Below are 20,742 nucleotides of genomic sequence, written 5' to 3'. Positions count from 1 at the left end.
TCACTCCACCTGCCGTAATGAGCCCCTCCATCACTCCACCTGCTCTTATGAGCCCCTTCATCACTCCACCTGCTCTTATGAGCCCCTCCATCACTCCACCTGCCCTTATGAGACCCTTCATCACTCCACCTGCTCTTATGAGACCCTCCATCACTCCATCTGCCCTTATGAGACCCTCCATCCATCACTCCACCTGCTCTTATGAGACCCTCCATCACTCCACCTGCCCTTACGAGACCCTCCATCACTCCACCAGCCCTAACGAGCCCCTCCATCACTCCACCTGCCCTTATAAGACCCTCCATCACTCCACCAGCCCTAACGAGCCCCTTCATCACTCCACCTGCCCTTATGAGCCCCTTCATCACTCCACCTGCTCTTATGAGACGCTTCATCACTCCACCTGCCCTTATGAGACCCTCCATCCATCACTCCACCTGCTCTTATGAGACCCTCCATCACTCCACCTGCCCTTACGAGACCCTCCATCACTCCACCTGTCCTTACGAGACCCTCCATCACTCCACCAGCCCTAACGAGCCCCTCCATCACTCCACCTGCCCTTATGAGACCCTCCATCACTCCACCTGCCCTTACAAGACCCTTCATCACTCCACCGGCCCTAACAAGACCCTCCATCACTCCACCTTCCTTAATGAGCCCCTCCATCACTCCACCTGCCCTTACGACCCCCTCCATCACTCCACCAGCCCTAACTCCACCTGCTCTTATGAGACCCTTCATCACTCCACCTGTCCTTATGAGACCCTTCATCACTCCACCTGCCCTTACGAGACCCTCCATCACTCCACCTGTCCTTACGAGACCCTCCATCACTCCACCAGCCCTAACGAGCCCCTCCATCACTCCACCTGCCCTTATGAGACCCTCCATCACTCCACCTGCCCTTATAAGACCCTTCATCACTCCACCGGCCCTAACCAGACCCTCCATCACTCCACCTTCCCTAATGAGCCCCTCCATCACTCCACCTGCCCTTATGAGACCCTTCATCACTCCACCTGTCCTTATGAGACCTTTCATCACTCCACCTGCTCTTATGAGCCCCTCCATCACTCCACCGGCCCTTATGAGACCCTCCATCACTCCACCTGCCCTCACGAGACCCTCCATCACTCCACCTGCTCTTATGAGACCCTCCATCACTCCACCTGTCCTTATGAGCCCCTCCACCCACCATCATTCCACCGGCCCTTATGAGACCCTCCATCACTCCACCTGCTCTTATGAGCCCCTCCATAACTCCACCAGCCCTTATAAGACCCTCCATCACTCCCTCACGAGACCCTCCATCACTCCACCTGCTCTTATGAGCCCCTCCATCACTCCACCTGCCCTAAAGAGTCCCTCCATCACTCCACCTGCCCTTACGAGCCCCTCCATCACTCCCTCACAAGACCCTCCAGCACTCCACCTGCTCTTATGAGACCCTCCATCACTCCACCTGCCCTTATGAGACCCTCCATCACTCCAGCTACCCTTATGAGCCCCTTCATCACTCCACCTGCCATTATGAGACCCTCCATCACTCCACCTGTCCTTATGAGACCATCCATCACTCCACCTGCCCTTATGAGAACCCCCATCACTCCACTTGCCCTTATTTGACCATCCATCACTCCACCTGCCCTTATGAGACCCCCATCACTCCACCTGCCCTTATGAGACCCTTCATCACTCCACCTGTCCTTACGAGACCCTTCATCACTCCACCAGCCCTTACGAGACCCTTCATCACTCCACCAGCCCTTACGAGACCCTCCATCCGATGACCCCTTTAAAATATAAGAACTTAAACTCATCCCTAAATGTATTGGTTATACTACAATCACAAAATAAATGGGCAGCTGTTTCTTCAGACCACAAAATGAGCAAGTTTCGCCAATATCAAGATATTTACAGATATATGAATTAAACCTGTCGCTCATTTCTTTTAAGCTGTTGAGCTTGGCATAACGTCAACATGGCAGATGTCCGGATCGCATTCACACTTAACGAGATCAGGCTATAAAGTACCTACTCTTTTAGCACTTAAGTACTTATTGAAATTAAGTACCTACTCTGTGAGTATGCGGTCTCGAACGCAGCCTCTGTGTTCATGGTTCCCGGAACGAATAAAGTAACTCAGGTGCTCTGTTCAGACAAGTGTGTTCATTATAAATCATTACAGTAATCTTAACACATGGTATTTTCGTAAACCATTTCAGTGTATCATTATCTGTACATTGATATGTCCAAAGTAGGACATTAAAAAAAACATAATAAAAGTGCTACATGCAAATTGTGGATCATATCCGAAGTCTTCTGAAGCCATACGATAGCTTTGTATAAGAAACTCATCCCAAGTCGTGGATTGACTTAAAGCATTAAAGAAAACACAACCCAAAAAGCAGCTTTTCACAAAAGTCACAACTTTATTGCACCAAGTATATCTATATTTATGTATTTGCAATACTGAATGACTTCTTTTCAGAAAAGGCATTAGATACAGAACCATCAATTCAAATATGACAAAGACACTGTTCTTCAGCGTCCAACCTCTTTGAAAATAACCTATCTCAAGTGAATTTCTAAGAGAATACAGACATCCTACAGAACGCATAGGGAAGTCTTTGTCTGGCTCCTGAACAAGACCTCAGAGCAGTCTTTCAAACACACATCTACTGTTTTATTAGAACTTCCCATTTACAATTCCACAGACCTTAAATACATTAGGCTTCCGTTTAGCAATGTGCATTTTAACATGTTTCAATAAGTATAATTCGCAATATGTTCTATTCATTTTTAAAAATTAAACCAAGGCAACTTTTCTAAAACCCAAGGAGTCGTGAAAGGGATGGTGTTTAACAACAAGAACGACTGGAGGGGGTCACAGAGAGCACAAGGTAAGACTGTACAATGTTCTAAATAGGAAAGCGTCAACATTGGTTTACTCCTATGACAGCTCTTCAGTGGATAAGCATGTACATCATCATTTTGACCCAATGCACCGTTAACAGACGTGGAACATGACAGGGTGTTTACAGCTCACAGAGATGATGTTTGGACCAGCTTTTGGAGAGTCTTTCCCTGGACTAGAGCATCCATGGGATTGCTGTTGTTGCATAGAGAGTAGAAAAGAGGATGGGACACGCTAAATCAAAGACAAGGGGACACTCTGATTATTCAGGAATTCACCCCACCTGGCAAAACACAGTGGTTTGTGTTAAGGCCCATGTTTTGTTTTTTTTAGCTCACATGGATGAAATGTATTGCATTGTTGTATGCAGCACTGTGCATAAAAGACCACGTCGTCTGACTGGAAATGGGAAATCTGAAGAGATGCTTTACAGAGACAGCGGAAATTCCCACAAGAGACTCGTTTCACTTCAAAAATGTTATTGAATAGAGTTCTGTTTGATGAAGAAAAAAAAAAAAACACTGCAAAAGTTGGGGAGGATGGGCTAGTATTCAAGCAGGCAAGACATGAAAATATACAATCACAAGCAATAAATGTATTGCAATGTAAGACACCAGGGCCGTGTGCCTGTGGCAAACTAAAAGGCAACACAGGCAAAGAACTGCCTAATAGTGACCGGCTCAAATATGAAAAAGCAAAATAATCAAGTGAGCAAAAGTTCCCTAATGGGAACAATGATGATATTTGTTGAGTCAAGACAAATTATGCTTAAAAACATTGGAGGGAGGGGCTTAATTTTCCTGTTTCTCCTCTCGACAGAAGCCCTCAGATCACGCATCATTGGCCATTACAGCCCGAATGATCGCCAAGTCTCACCTCGATATGATGGCCCTGGTGAACATCTGTTCTTATTACAATAAGAATAACTGAGACCATCAAAGGTTAACAGGGTGCCGACTCTGCAGTGTGCCACATTTGCTATGATTCCAAGATCATAATGGCACCTTTAGTGGCATATATATTTTGGATTTCAGACGGTGACTAAAGCCTCAGCCTCATCGCTTTATTTCACAGTACTGCTGCATTCTGGGTGGACTTCAGAGGAATCTGAGACAGATCCGACTGCTGCTGATCCAATAAGGCAACTGGTCTGGTCAGGGGAAACACACACGGGATCCGCATTTCAAAACTGCAGAAAGACAGTGAAAGGGCTCGTTATAAACAGATAAGAACATTCTTGTTATTCTCCAAGTTCCCACTAATGGCTATGATCAATTTATAATATAAAGTAATTCTGAAATTTTAAGTCTGTCTATTAGTAAGGACAAAGAGATTGCTTTAAATTGGAATGGTTTAAAAATCACAAGACTTAAAAAGACATGCAGATAATAAACTTTAGTTGCGATCACACACTGGCTTGAATGGACACATAATTATGTCAAAATGGCCATCGTGTGGAGTATTCATATGAACGCAGCCAGTTATGTCTCACGTGAAAGTAATTATGCCATGTTTGGTCTCATCCGACAGCTTATAAACTGAACGTGGTGAACTTAATAGAGATTTTAAAGTATCCTATTCTAGGTACTATTGCTTAAAGGGGTCATATAATGGTACATGCACTTTTACAAGTTGATTGTACTGAAATGTGTGTTGGCAGTGCCTGTACACAACCATCATAAAATGATAAAAATCCATCCAGTGTTTTTTTTTTTAAATCTCCTTATATGTTTTCCCCCGTCTCAAATCAAGCCGTTCGATTTTGTGACGTCACACGGTCGGACGCCCCTCCCACGATTGTTGATTGACAGCAGCGTTTCAACACAGACCCGCCCTCGCTCGTGAGCGAGCTGTCAATCATAGTCCGCCATTGTTGATACGCTGGAGCACTGTCTATGAGCAGAATGGCGTCTAAGCGATTGTGGTGTTCTGTTCTTGGGTGTAATAACGAACACAGCAGTCATGCTGATGTTCCTAAATCCGAACCGCTGAAGATGCAGTGGCTGAGTTTTGTTTTCAAAGGGAATATTCCCCACGATCAACAGCAATGCTTTCATGTTTGCGCGAATCATTTCACACACCAGACTGCTTTACAAACGAGGTTAAGTATAAAGCTGGTTTTGCTAAGAAGCTGCTCCTGAAAAAAGGATCGGTACCAACTATTCGTGTTCCTGCTGCACCTCCAGAAGAACTGAACTGAGTGTAACGTTTTATTAATCTTTATATTAATCTTTGCAAATCGCTTGCTGCACACTTCACGATGAATGCGGCTGTTTACACTCAGGGTACATTACGGCATGTTTTCTATGTACGACGTTCTCAATATAATTCATAATCCCACGTTTATAATGAACAACGCGTTATGGTTATTGTGTTATTATTACAAACGGTGTACGCACAGAATAGAGGGGCGGGGTGAGCAAAGCTCATTATCATTTAAAGACACATGCACTTAAACGGCGTGCTGAAAACAGATCTGGTTTTGACCAGGTAAAATGAGTGTTTTCTTACAATACTAATGAGAATTTTTAAAGTATATTACAAACTTTTAATTTAGACCCTAAAGAATCATATTAGCTTGTACAAAACTGGCATTATATGACCCCTTTAAAGTGACAGCAGCCTAATAAACCTGCTGCTTTACTCATTAATGTGACTACGCAATATTTTGTACATTTAATTATTACGTCTGTACTAATTCTAACTACATGTTAAAAAACCTATTGTACCTGAAAAACTTAATTAGATTTAAATCATAATTATATTTTAATAATTAATATAATTAATATTTTTGTCCTATTGTTTGTAATTTGCTGCTTTTTTCTTATTTTTAATAACAGAAATTAGAAAAAAACACACAAAATAACTATATTGTGATATATATTGTTATCGTGAAATAAAATCTCATATCGGGAAAAAAACATTTCGGTCGTAGAGGCAGTGTCTGCACTGACTAGTGTCTACAGTGTCATTTATGTGATTGGCCCGGTTGAGAGACCACTGCTTGAGCCATTTTTTTATTTTTTATTTTCATCAAATAGATTGAAAATGTTTAACAGAAGTAAAACGGTAATTCGTTTTTTCTTCGATACATTTTTTATGTAATTTCAAGTCAAACCAAACATTAAAAAGTGACAAATTTCAAAGTATGATAAAAAGGATGGATAATAGTTTAATACTTTTGCAACATGGCATAAAAAAAAAAAAAAAAAAAAGAGTTTGTTTGAACTGAGGAGAAAAACAAAAAACGTCCCAGCACCTTTCAGTGGCGATAGCCCAGACTGCTCCGCCTGCCTCCCGGCGTGACCGACCACATGTTACGATGCTCTTGGATCTTCTGGAAGACGTTTCCATTCCTCCTCTTCTCCTTTTTGTATTTTTTCATTTTCTTCGCCTAATCGAGAGGGGAATGAAATGACTCAGTTTATTGTGTTGTACTAGGTAATAAATAAAACACTGTGCACAGTATACATACATTTTGTTGTATGAAAAAACGAAAAAGAAGTAAAATATTCCACCAACTAGCAGTCTAAGATGCAACCATAGTCATTTCCAGTCAAAATGAGTTTCCTGGTGTAAGTAATGCTCAAAAATATTGAAATATTGAAGTCCAAGTTGTAGTCCTCACTTTTCCACTGTCAAACTCCCTGTCCCACTCGTCAAGGACAGTGTCGTTTTTGGCATCGCGCACATCTTCTCTGGCGTCTCTGCTGATGGCCGACGGATCTCCATCCCAACTGAGAACTGGAAGAGGAAATTATTCAAAACACTGTCAATATTGCAGGTCATGCTAAGCATTCAAGCATATGAGCAACTGAGGACTATGATCTTAATCCCTCCCAAAAACTGCTTCATAAGAAAAAAGGTAAATTTAATAATTCAACTGCCAAGTATTTATTGTTTTTCCCATCTGAACAACGAAACAAGCACACACTGTCCCATAGAAATGCATCAGAACAGAAACAGAAATTGTCCATTAGCATTTGAGATATAGATAAACATGTTAAGATTCAGAAATAAATCCTAACCTCTCCAACTGTCAGGAAAGCTGAGAAGTTTTGCACACAAGGTTCGGTTGACTTCTGACCGACAACTCACCCTCAGTTCCATAGGCTTTATCTGAGGAGTTCTTGAGGAGCTCCTCGACAACATCACAGCTTTTCTTGCCGTCCCAGCCAATAGGAGCGGAGCACGAGCCTTTCCTCGACACGCCCTCGGCTTCCTGAAGGCTCTGCTTGCGCTTGTAGCCGTCCTGAACCTGGCTGTCCCAAACGAACACTGCAGCTGTGACAGAAAAGCCCAGAAGGTTAACTCTGAAATATGTCAGATATTGGTGCACACCAAGAACCAAAGCCACTTAAAAAACTTTAAACGTACAGTATGGAATTTTTCGCCGCTAGGGGTCGCTAACCTCTTTACAATAACAAAGGCGTAGTTTGATGACGCAACATTTGCTAAGAATTATGGATCTTGTCGTCAACGTCAAGCCGACCGATCTAATAATGTTTATGGATGACTGAATACATCGATGCTTTTATCATGACTGTGATATGAAGCAGGTCGGGATTGCTAAGAGACAGCTATCAGCTCCACACGCGACGCGAGTCCCGCGGATATAAAAGGAATATGGACATTTCATTCTACCGAACTACACGCAGGTGCAGAATTACGACTCACAGGTCAGTTTATTAGACAAATTAAACTTGTGAGGTAACGCAGCGCTGTTTCACTTGGTCTAACATTACACTAGCACACTAAACTGCATTTAAATGTGTTGAAATGTATGTGTTAGTTTGTCTGTATGAGACTAGCAGTAAGCTAGATCAACATTAGAATAACATACAGATCATATATATATTTTTTTTTTTAACCTTTATTTAACCAGGAAAGTCCCATTGAGGTTAAAAACCTCTTTTTCAAGGGAGTCCTGGCCAAGAGGCAGCAAAAACACAATCAATTACATTTATAAAAGTTATACAACACAAATAATTAAAAACATTTACAATTTAAACAGGTCATTTCAGGTTCTCTCAATCTGGACTTAAAAGCATTTAAGGAAATAAGTTCAAATAATTTCAAGTCTTTTTGCAAAAAGTTCCATGCAGAAGGAGCGGAGTAGACAAAAGCCCTTTTTCCCAGTTCTGTGCGGGCAAATGGAAGAAAGAGCAGCAAGTGATCATTTGATCGCAATGAATAAGAACCAACACTTCTCCATGTAATTAAACTACAGATGTAGGATGGCAACAGACCAAGCATGGCCTTATAGATAAAAATATGCCAGTGCCCTGATCTCCTGTTGGACAACGATGGCCATCCCACTCTGGAATACAATTCACAATGATGGGTCAAGTTTTTACAATTCGTAATAAATCTCAGAGACGCATGATAAACAGTGTCAATCTTATGCAGACTTTGTGCTGAAGCGGTCCTATACACCAGGTCTCCATAATCTAAGACAGATAAAAAAAAAGAATATTCTAACATTTTATCATTGTTGAACAATATAACATTGATTAGTTTTATGTAAATGTGCTCACCTGTTTAAAAAAGTACATGTAGGAGCGGTCGAAGTCTCGGACGTGGAGCTCTCGTTTATATACTGTCTATGGGAGCTCTCGGCATCTCGAAAACACAGCGCTGATATTGATTCTCGTTTTAGTTCTGCTTGTCATGGTCCATAATGTTTGTACGAAACAACAACAGCGTGCAAATAGACATTGCGAACTACACAGTTGTCCACGTCAGTCGCCTTGGTTACTATCAGAGGGCTCTGGTTGCTATGGCAGTACGAGCGGAAACCAGGGACAACGCGGATATGACGCCATTGACGGCGACAAAACAGAAATAAAGAAACAGTCCGTGTCTTGGAATTAAATGACAAATTTCTCCTGGTTTGAAAGTTGTTGGAAACAGTCGGGATAAAGTACACAACAAAAAAAATATATATAACATAGATATAGTGATTTTTGCTATTTTTAAAGCAGAAAATTTACATATTGTGCCTTTAAGTGTGTTCTGGTTTATAGTTCATTTGAACCTATCATTTCATTTCAGCCTAAAGTAAATAGTACAGGGTGATGGATTGATGTGCTTCAAGCAGAGGAGCAGAAGCTTGTCCTGACAAAAACTTGCATTCTTTAAATCTTCTTGCAGTGCATAAGCGTCTTTTCGTCCTTTTGGTTTTGTGGTGAAATATGACTTGGATGAATATAAGCCCATCAAGCAAAAACACCCTAGCTTTAAGAAGTAAAGACCTAATAAAACCAAAAGCTTGATCAATAATAAGGGAAATGTTTGTTTCCACTAATCAATACCATCTAAAACACTAAAACCCCTCATGTCTATGATCTTACGGCAGCGAGTGTATTTATACCTGTATTGGGTTTACTAGGTTTCTGCGTATCCGTATTTCCCATCTGACTAGGAGACTCGTCTCCATTGGTCTCGCGAAACTCCCTGTGAAGTTCTTCTTCATTCCTCGGCTTTTCCTCCTCTTCTCTGAAGTCTTTGTGTTTCCTCTTTTTCTTCTTCTTCCTGGTCTCTTCTAGGTCCTTTGTCTTTGAGTTTGTACCACCAACCTCTTTTACAACAGCACTGGATGAAAAGAAGAAGCCATTTAGTGATGAAATGTGTTTGCACTAGGGGTGTAACGATACCCTCATGTCACGATTCGATACATATCGCGATACTGAACTCACGATACGATATTATTGCGATACTCCAAGACATTTGGTAAAAGATTAACAAAAAATTAACTGTTGATTAAAATGCTAAATTTGATATTACATTGTGGGTGTAAATGAATAGGCTTGGACTTGGTGCTGGAAACCCAAAGCACAGGACAATAGAGACGCCAGAATAACAATATTCATGATTCTGAAAAACAATTATTTTAGACGAATATGCTTGAACTCTGTCACTGAATAGATGTATTTAAAACAAATGTTTACTGGTAACATAAGACATTTGGGATTATCAGGACGCACAAATAACCCCCCACTGCATTATTATAAATTATATATCATAGTTTAATGTAGTACTGACACTAAAACTCTGAAAACTAGAATTTTTTCCTCACACAGTAATTTTCATTTTGGGTGAACTATACATGATACATATTGCTGCATTTTTATATTGCGATATATTGTTACACCTCTAGTTTGTACTCTTCCAAACTGCATGCGCAGAACATGCTGATCAAGAATATTTAGGGCTTAAACGGCGCCTTTAAGACCAAGCAGACGTCTCTCAGCTGATCCGCTCACTAAACGTCTGCACAGGCAGTAAACCGTAATCCTGCTATGACTTCGTTGACTTACAGAAAATCAGATTTGACCAGATCATGAGCCGAGCTGAGGTGCGTTTCCCGAAAGCATCGTTAGCCATCTATGATAGCAAGTTCTGTCGTTATCGGAATAGATCCACAAGTCCGTGTTTCCCGAAACCATTGTTCTAATGAACATTCGCAAACAGCATCGCAAACTTGTGTGTTTGGAACGACAGCTCTCGATCTGTGGTTAGAAGCAGTTTCTTGTTTGCATGACATGTGGACTTAATAAATCCTTATCTTGAGCAAAATAAGCAAACTGTTTTATTTAGAATACATACAAATGTCATTTACATCTTTTAGTTTGTCAAGAGATTTAAAGTGTTGTTTTTGAAGAGTGCGCACGTGCAAAAGAACTCTGGTAGGTAAGAACGAGCCTATGATTGAATCGGGAAATAAAGCAAAATAACTCCTCAGATGCCATGTCCGTAATTTACAGTGAAACATCTAGCATTAATTCAAACTCAAACAGATTCATTAAAATAAGTAATTACTCCAACAGCTGCGGGACCTCATTAACCAACGTGGACCAATTTGCGATAATATGGTTTCGGGAAACAGTCGTGACTAGCTAGTTGATTTCTTCAACGATGCATCGTACTACGGCAGTAAAGCAGCGAGTTACGCCGTTGTACGGGAAACACACCCCTGATCGGACTCAACGGCTGTGGTTAAACGTTTCAATAACCAGCTTACCACTTTGAGACTGTGGCTCCATTGCTGAGCTCTTCCAGCGGCTCCAGGAGTTTGTGTTTCTTCTTCTTCTTCTTCGGGACGGGGTCAAGCGGAGGCACTGACTGAGGTTCGGTCTGACAATTCTCCGCTGCTTTAGACGACTTAACCTCATTTCCTTTGGCTTCTGAGGTGATGCTCCAAGTTTCTCCGAGACACCAGTCCTCATCTTGATGGGGCTCGAGATGAGACGGCACACACTCCCTCTGGACCTCAAGACCATCTTCCTCCAGCTCTCGTTTCCTCTTCTTCTTCTTCCTCTTCTTCTGCCTGTGTTCAGTACTTGGCTTTGGTTCTTCTGGGGGTGAGGCTTTAGGGGCGTCCTGCTCTACTTCCGAATGTCGTCGTTTTAGTTTCTTTTTCTTCTTTTTTAGCGTGGGACTGGCGAGCTCCTGGGGGAGTCCTGTAGATGAGGCAGACAGGATCATCTCGCTCTGGATTGGTTTGTGTGTACGGGCCGGCTGGGGCTGAACGCCATTGGTCTGTGTGTAGAGAGCATGAGCGGGCGGCTTCAGAGTGGAGGAGGGCTGTTTAAGGGGACTTGAATATTTAGGAAGGCGAGTTGAAGGTGGAGACTGCAGGTTGAGCGAATGAGTTGAAAATCTGGAGCAAAGGATAGAAACACTTTAATTGTTAGACGTTGAGATGACAGATGTACTTTGTTTTTTATTTTACTATCGACTACCGTGGCACACTGGCCTTCATCATCACAGTTTGCTAATGCCTATCTAGCGCAAGGGGATTTCATCAATATACTGATGGAGGACTGTTGGGACACTCCAGGCACAGGATTGTTGTCTTTACAGGACATATGCTTTCAACCACATACTGTTTATTTACTAGTTGTTCTAAAATGTAATTATGCCATGTTTGGTCTCATCCGACAGCTTATAAACTGAACGTGGTGAACTTAGAGATTTTAAAGTGTCCTATTCTAGGTACTATTGCTTAAACATACATTGAGGAGAATATGTTAATGTTCTTCTCCCCCTCTTGATCTCCACCATTTTGCCTCATCCTTTGGTTTCCTGTTGGTCGGTTTCGGTGTTGGTATTCCTCTCATGTTTAACAATGCTTTGCTCAGCGTATAAGAAGGAAAGGTAACTGTTGATCTAGGAGAAAGGCTTTAACCCGCCCACTCTCGCACACCGGTGCGTAACCTCATACTGAGAAGTTTTTACGGCCTTGTCTGCACAACAGTGCATTATTTATTACAACTAAGTTTTCTATACAGTATGTTGTTCCATTCTACTGTCTGTATATTTAAACATGTGACTTAATTTAAAGGCTTTGCCTGCTTTAAAGGCTTTGAGAATCTTTCCTTTTATCACTGATAATGTTTAAAGCTAAAGGGATTATAACTTTCATTATCTAAACGTTCAGGTTAAATCCTACGTTTTCCTATCAGTTCTAAGAAAGATCTTTGCATTTAAAGAATAAGAGGTCAAAGAATAACAACAACTTTAATGGAGTCAGATTAATTATAATGGAGTCAGATAAATATTTTAATTGTACATTATCTATCTATCTATCTATCTATCTATCTATCTATCTATCTATCTATCTATCTATCTATCTATCTATCTATCTATCTATCTATCTATCTATCTATCTATCTATCTATCTATCTATCTATCTGTTCAAAATAGCAGCTTCCAAGCTTTCCAATAAGCTTCCAGCCTTACAAGCAGGGCTTGGCATTGACAAATGTCACAATTTTATTAGATTTCGATTTAATGATTAATTGGCACGTATCTGTTACGTACAGGTTATTTTAATGTTAACTAACGCTGTAAGCTATACAGGGAACCCACGCTGGTACATTACTATAATATTACAGTAAAAATGTACTGATTTGTATAGGCTTCTTACATTTAAATTGCACAACGTTTTTTTTTTATAATACTGTTCTAATAACTTTTTAATGTCAATAATGTTTCTAATTGTTATTTGAAATGCAAACATTTAAATGGAGGCTGTCAAAAAAACATGACGAATATATTCAAACATATATTAAACACTGAAAAATAGGCTAAATAAAAATACAATGAATATGCAATATAGAGTATATATTTGTCAAAATGCTTGTCTCTAGAATTTATTTTTCTAGCTAAATACCAAGTTCTTGGACACTGAATGGCTCTTCTGAGGTAAAAATAATGATTTAAGTTGTATTATATCTTTTAACACCTGATGTTCATTCATGTTTATTTCATACTAACTAGTATAAATTGTTTGAATTTCATAAAATTGTCAAATTGATAAACAGAACACCGCTCGGGTTCAGATCAGGGGGGCCGTTCCTCCCAATCAGCCCCTCCAGGTGTCACTGTCGCTGCCCACATGGGCGTTGAAATCCCCCAGTAGAACGACGAGTCCCCAGTCGGAGCACTTTCCAGCACCCCTCCTAGAGACCCCAAGAGGGCCGGGTACTCTGCACTGCCGTTTGGCCCGTAGGCGCACACAACAGTGAGAGACCTATCCCCGACCCGAAGGCGCAGAGAAGTGACTCTCTCGTTCACCGGGGTGAACTCCAACACATGGCGGCTGAGCTGGGGGGCTATAAGCAAACCCACACCAGCCCGCCGCTCTCACCATGGGCAACTCCAGAGTGGTAAAGAGTCCATCCTCTCTCAAGGAGTGTGGTTCCAGAGCCCAAGCCGTGCGTGGAGGTGATCCCGACTATCTCTAGTCGGTACCTCTCAACCTCCCGCACAATCTCAGGATCCTTCCCCGCCAGAGAGGTGACGTTCCACGTCCCTAGATCTAGTTTCCGTGTCCAGGGATCGGGTTGTCGAGGCCCCCTGCAAGCAGTTGCAATATTCATCTATGCTAAGCTATGCCAAAAGTGGTACCGCCAGACCCGGAGATTGGCGGAATGGATTCGAATACGGTAAAACTCAACTGTTTAACTCTGGGGGAGTTGTAAAATGAGCCTATTTCCCAAAAAAGTGGCGTATCCCTTTAATCAAACTAATTCCGTAACTTTTGCAAACCACATCCAACCAATTCCAAGTGGACAAAATCAAGCCCCGCCCTACATTTGTTCGTTTGAGAAGCCGCTTCACTTAGATATATGCATCACAATAGGGAAGAAAAGACGACGGCAACTTCCGTTTCATGCCGACTTTGAATGGAATCTGCTCTAAGCTCTACATATCAGAGAGAGAGAGTGTGTACCTGTGGTGCGGGTGAGTTGAGGCCTGGCTGAGAAGGTCACTGGACAGATGAAGAGATGAAGGGGGCGGAGCCTCAGTGCTGCTGCTCGGGCTCTGCCGGGGACTGGCCTGCAGTTATTGACATAAATAAAAACTTTGTGGTCTAAAAAAAATATAAAATAAAAAAACATAGCCATGAAACGTGACAATGACAAAGGGACCCATATGGGGGAAGAAATCATCAAAATCAAACCAAAAGAGAAAAGGAAATAAAAAAACAGTAGGAAGGGGGAAGGGAAAAGAAAGTGTAGCAGAGAAGAATTAGAAATTGTTAGAAATAAAAAAAACAAAATAAATTTTTAAAAGGACAGCAGTGCAGACTGCGAACCGACAAAACAGACATGAGCTGAGAAGTAAACGTATTATTATTACAGATTATTGGCCGTTACGAGCAAAGTCTTTCAACATCTGTTCGTTTACGAGGAATGAAGTGGACAAACATGGGAAGGCAAACAAACAAGCAGTCTTGAGCGCCGCCGGCAGATGAAACAAGGGTGGATTGAGACTGACCTTCTTGGCGGACAGGGCGAGTCGTTTGGCGGGCGGGGGGGACATGGTGCTGACGGCCTCTGACGTGACGTTGGTCAGAGCCTGGGGTTTGAGCTTCAGCACCTTCTGCTCCTCTGAGTTCACACGCTCTGTGCTCTTAGCCGGAGACGACAAGGCGTTCACACCAGACGAGCCGCCAACAGGCGCGCTCCTCGTGCCAATAGACTCCTGAGAGAGAGAGCACACACACCACAGGTGAGAGGAACATCAAACTGCGCTCATAATGTGAATATTCAATGAATATGTCGTGTTGACTAAACGAGGGGAAACATCTTCAGACTTGACGTTGGTATGCAGCGGAAAACGTGACTTCTGTTTACACAAGTATACTAGGGCTGCACGATATATCAAAATAAAACCGATATCACGATATGGCTTAGTGCAACTGTCAAACCGCTCAGGCAGTGATTTGATCAAACATGCACTAGCACTGGTTTCAGAGTGAAGCGTGGCATTTACACACCTGATAGCATGAGCTGCATGCATGTAAATGAACACGGTGCTGAGCTTCACTCTGAAATATGTTTATTTGCCAGCAACCCGTCAAAATGAGTTACTGTTTGAAAACGAAGGAATTAAGACATACATATTTAGTACTTATGCTAATTTGTCAAGTATTTTTTATTTCTCCATTTTTATTTTACAGTACTATTAAAATATATTTCTTTTAATTTTGCTTAATATTTTTATTTTTAATAATAAATCACAATAAAACCATAATTATTATTCTATAGTCACAGTGAATTGGTAAAAAAGTGGAAAATACCCTTTACTTTAAAAATTCACTCAATTACAAAGAAATGGCAAATAACGCATTGAAATAAAATGAAATTAAGTTGAAACACTGAAATATAAATATTTTGTTAAATATATTTTAAATATAATATTAAATATTTACAATTTCAAAAATCTTTTTTTTTTATAAGCATGAAGCTTTTTCCTAAATCGTTCAGCCCTCAAATAAGTTTGCCATTAAAAAGTCTTCTGGGTAAAAAAGTATTTTGTCGACTTTTTAAAAAATTATTTTTATTTTCTATGCAGATGCAACAATCAGCCCACTCACTGTAGAATGATTAACTCTTTCCAAATACAGCTGCTATTCAAGTCATCTGGTGAAACTTCCTGTATGTTTTAAATGATCACACACACACAAAAAAAAAAAAAAAAAAATTCACAATGTCAGTTCTCTCCAATATCGTGCAGCCCATGTCATCACACCGAAACTCTTGCAGGACAGTCAGGTCACTTTGCTTGACTAACTCCACCACTAAACCAGCACACACAGGTCGACGGGGACTTACTTTCGACTCTGAGGTGTCTGCCGAGGAGCTGTCAGACAGGGATTTGAGTGAGGTAGATGATGGCAGGCCTCGGCCCTCGCTGTTGGGTTTGGGGAGGCCGTTGGATGGAGCAGGGGTGCTGCTGCGGGACTGAGGCTGAGGTATGGGCTTCTTCACTTTCTTAAAGGACTCCTCGATCAGTGTGGGTCCACTGGACATCTTGGGCAGGGCGTGAGACGTACCCGTACCATTAGACATCTTCGGCGATTGGATCCCTGAACAGTTCCTGGCTACTGGAACACCAAGACCTCCATCCACAGACTGGATCTTTCTCAGCTGAGCGGGATCAAGCTTCTGGAGGAGGAAAAATAAGATTTTTTTTTTTTTTTAATGTGATGTTAGCATGTTGCTGTGCAGATGCAATACTTCTCAAACAGTGGTTCCCAACAGTTCCAACAGTTAATTTTATCTAAAATTTACAGATATTTTTAAGTTTTTTTCAATGAAATGATTTAGTATTTTACAAACCAATTATTTCTTTATAATATACTTAATATATTTGTAAAAAATGTTATAAAAATATTTGAGAATGTTGAATTAAACTGATCTGTTTCAAGAAACTAAAATATTACTTAATTAAAATCAATATTATTGATATATTTAACACTCTTAAGAAATTGAGTAAGTTTACTCAATTAAAACAATGCACCCCTCCCCCACCCTCTGACGTGAGGACAACTCGACGGTTGGTTGAGTGAGCGCGGGCTGTTTGAACTCTCCAGTCCAGAACAACAGTCCTCTTCTCAGCGTCGCAGATTTGGTGCATTTCCTCTGTGAAATTCAGGTTTGTGTATATTTTATTTTTATCTCTAAAATCATTACTGTGCTTTAAATCATTTTATTTCATGCAAAACAACATACAGAGGCGTAATTAGACACCTAAAGGAGAGTCGCGCCTGTCTTTTCGCGTGATTGAAACGCCTTGCATAAACGCACGACTTTATTCCTAATGATAATGAATATAATTAATTTGGATGATAAAATGTCCTCAGAACTGTGCACTGTTTGTTTATTGGCAGGTTAAGGAGTCAGTCGCTCGCAGTATCTTTCGGCTGTGAGTGAAACGCAGGACGGCGGTATGAAGTTCAAAGTTCACCAGCAGAGCGCGAGTCCATCTCCGGCTCGAGAACCAGCGCTGTACCGGTGGAAATTGGATAACAGACCGATTGATTACACTTGAATTAGGCTACCTGAATGTTTAAATGTTTATTTTTTACTTCTAAAATGTTTTTTTAAATGAGTTTAAATGAAGGCAATATTGTAACTTATGTGTTAAAAGCCGTGTAAAATGTGCTGTTTTGCTGTACTCATCAACAACAAAGGCCAAGTCATGTAACGTATACTGGTTGCTGTATGGAATAGGCTACCATTTTACAAAGGTTTAGAGAAAATAAAAAAAAGTTATTATTACTCATAAATAAAAACAGTTAATATTAGGCCTACTCATAAATATTGTTTTTTAAATGTTTAAATGTTAAATTATTTCTACTCATTTTTATTTGTTAATGTACCAGATGCAGTTACTCAGATTTACTTAATTTTTTTTTTTTTTTTACTCAATTCATACAGTACATTACATAGATTTCACAGCTTTAAAATGTACTCAATATTTTTAAGTGTAAAAATGTTTCACCAATAAAATTAAGTTTATCCCAGTAATAGTTTTTAGAGTGCAGTAGAGTTGTCAAAACGTACTAAAATTTACAAATGTGACGATACCAGCATTTTGAACGCTTTTAAACGGATTCTTAAACGCCTCTGATTGGCCATTGTGTTCACGCGCTCAACATTTAGGTCTGTGATTGGTCGGCATTTATCCCCTGGCCAGGTTAAATATACCGCTTGATCTTTAATGTTGTGGGACGATTTTTCTGCTGGAGGTCCTGGACATCTTGTTCAGATACATGGCATCATGAATTCTATCAAATTTCATTCATTCATTGATCCTTATACAACATTCTAGGGTCATAAGGCTGGAGCCTGACCCAGTTTCTTAGGGGGGAAAGCACCCCGGACAGATGGCCAGTCCACGCATGTTTGACCCGTTTATAAAGTTTGGGAGTAAATGGGTGTTTGGGACACGGTGCACATCCTTCAACGTAAATCAGTGGGATTTTGTTTAGCGATTCCTTGATGTTTTTATTAACCTCAAATCTCCAGATGGTGTCACACATGCCTACCTTTGCAACCTGTGGTGACGACAAAGGTCCATTGAATGTGCTCTTCTTCGGCTGCTCCGGTGTCATGTTAGTTCTCCCAGAGTGCACCATGTTTTGCTTTGTATTTGAAGCCTCTGTATTTTTCTTTTCAGGGATCCTACAACACAAAAGATGCAATTGTAACAATGAAGCACATCTACTGGCTACTGAAATATGAACAGCAGATAAAAAGAGCGTGAATATTACCTCAGGTAAAAGAGGACATAGGCCTGCTGATTAAGGACAACCTTGATGTTACTGGAATGCACCATTGAGTCGTTCATCTGGTACCACTGCCCATTACTGGCCTATCAAAAGGACATTTGCACCAGAATATTAACCAAACAAATTAAAAATGAAGATGACAACATGATCAACTTTTCCCCCAATGGGCTAGTTATCTATCACATGTATCAACAACGCAACGCATCGTCCCTCACCCAGCTCTTTGTGTCTTTCGATCAATGATTATTTGTGTGTGAAACTGGGGACTTCTGAGATTCTAATCATCTATCAGAGGTTTTATGCTAACCATATTAAAATACTGAAGTCATCTGTGGTCATTTTAGTAAAGTCAGCAGCTATAACTGTTTTTAGTCGCAACAGCTACAATTTATTAACCTTTATTTTACCAGGAAGTCTCATTGAGATTAAAATCTCTTTTACAAAGAACAATGAGGTCTTCTTAACTCTTCCGGGTCGCCGATCACACCGGCGTGATCAAGTCACATGACCAGTTTAAGACGTCGAAGCATAAAAACAAAGTCACGTTGAGCGCTGCCGCCCACTTCTGTCGAAAGTGTTGGCTTGAAACTCTATTCTACTTTTTGTTTCGTGTTGATAGACCAAGTAAAAACGGAGATATGATCATTTAAACTTTATATAAAAAAATATTGACGCGTTGGTAAAAGAACGCAAGATGGGATGCGACAGGCGTTGCATTTATTCTAATAACTTCATCGGTTTTTGTCATAAAACAAAACGGAGAAAAATGTGTGAATCTGCTGACTCTGCACATTTTAAGGGAGTGGAGGAGGAGCCTACTGAGCAAAGAAGCGAAATTGAAAGGAGGGAGATTGACGGAGTAGACAAAGAGAGACACACATATATATACATATACATATATATATATATATATATATATATTAGGGCTGCACGATATTGGAAAAAAAATTACATTGCGATATTTTTTTCCCAACGATATAGCGAGCCATCAATCCAGGCTAAAGTCAATAATTACCATTCCATGTTATTAATAATTTCACTAATAAGCAAGCTTCATTACAAGTGACAAAAAGGCCACTTAATATTTTATTCCAGAAACATATTTCTCTCAGAATTCGGTGAACATTCTACACAGGACCTAACGTTCTTCAGGTTCTAGGACCCGAAAAATTATGTTTTCTGTGCTGATTCAGTGACGCGTTCATGTAAACGGCACCTAGAACCAGCAAAAGTAATGATTAATAGTATGTAAAATATTATAATGAAACATTTTAATTGTTTATTAATAAACAAGTGTTTTCTGTAAAGATGAAGTTGACAATAGCCTACTGACTCGCGATCTTCGCAGCAGTGATCGGGAGAAATGCACTTTTCATACAGATTATTTTTTTATTTTTTTTAATGGTTCTTCTGTAGATAATAGTTATATTTCTATTTTTTTTTATTATTATTGTTATTTTTCGGTATGTGAGGCAAGTAGGCTACCTTTTATGCTGAGTTTCGGTTCATGGATGATAGCTTAATCTCCAGTTCAGGCGCTGGCTGCTATATTTAATTTTTAGGCTATTTATTAAATCCAATAAAATGGATAATAAAATACTGATTAAAATTAAGATACAATTAATACAAAACGAAATTCGTTTTAAAGAAAGGCTTTGTGCTTTCTGTTTGAGGTCTCTGTGAAAGTTTTAAAGCAGTCTTTTAGTGCCGCTTTCATAACGGCCGCGTGACGAGTCCGTAATGTCACGTAACATTGTTTTTTTTTCCCTCATAAATGCGAACACGAAACGACTTTTTTTTTTAAAGACAACCATCCACAACTTTATAACACTCCAGCAAAGTAGCCTACCTCTTTTTGGTCAACAACATCCTCCTTTTTGTAGACGAAATAGGCTAGTCCCGAATGTTGGCTGTGAGCGGTGAGCGCGTTCCTGTCAGATCCTCACTGTGCAGGCACGCGGAACGCGTATGTCACCCCAGCAAAAAGCCATACAACAAACTTGTGTTTACTGTGTGCTACCCTGGTGCTACCGTTCTCTTACACTATGGGTGCTACTAACGTAACGTTACCCTTCACATCGCATGTATATATAGAGAGAGAGAGAGAGAGAGAGAGAGAGAGAGAGAGATATTATTGCTAGTTTTTGGAAGAGTTTGAGTAGATTTTGAGAGTAGTTTAGGAGTAGTGTAGATAGTTTAGGTAGTTTAGGAGTAGATTTAGAGATTTTTGTGG

General features: G+C 40.5%; 1 protein-coding gene across 3 annotated transcripts in view; it reads right to left on the bottom strand.

Moving 5' to 3' along the window:
- Positions 1 to 2,411: 2,411 nt before the first annotated feature.
- The window catches only part of usp36 (ubiquitin specific peptidase 36), a 35,367-nt gene continuing 17,036 nt past the window's right edge, over positions 2,412 to 20,742 (bottom strand). For 2 of the 3 annotated variants that reach the window (XM_084416809.1, XM_084416810.1), the window contains exons 11-21: positions 18,492 to 18,592; positions 18,267 to 18,402; positions 16,048 to 16,380; positions 14,708 to 14,914; positions 14,160 to 14,266; positions 10,944 to 11,582; positions 9,294 to 9,514; positions 7,019 to 7,204; positions 6,549 to 6,664; positions 6,180 to 6,314; positions 2,412 to 4,109 (exon numbers count right to left, since the gene is read on the bottom strand). In XM_084416809.1, coding sequence (XP_084272935.1) covers positions 6,183 to 6,314; positions 6,549 to 6,664; positions 7,019 to 7,204; positions 9,294 to 9,514; positions 10,944 to 11,582; positions 14,160 to 14,266; positions 14,708 to 14,914; positions 16,048 to 16,380; positions 18,267 to 18,402; positions 18,492 to 18,592 — 2,178 coding nt within the window. In that variant the 3' untranslated portion in view covers positions 2,412 to 4,109; positions 6,180 to 6,182. Of the gene's footprint in view, positions 4,110 to 6,179; positions 6,315 to 6,548; positions 6,665 to 6,948; positions 7,205 to 9,293; positions 9,515 to 10,943; positions 11,583 to 14,159; positions 14,267 to 14,707; positions 14,915 to 16,047; positions 16,381 to 18,266; positions 18,403 to 18,491; positions 18,593 to 20,742 lie in introns of all 3 variants that reach the window. The other variant, XR_014628330.1, reaches the window with a different exon arrangement.

Source organism: Rutilus rutilus (genome assembly GCF_951802725.1).
Source record: "Rutilus rutilus genome assembly, chromosome: 1".
Taxonomy (NCBI): Eukaryota; Metazoa; Chordata; class Actinopteri; order Cypriniformes; family Leuciscidae; genus Rutilus; species Rutilus rutilus.
This window is presented reverse-complemented; position numbering and strand designations above follow the sequence as displayed.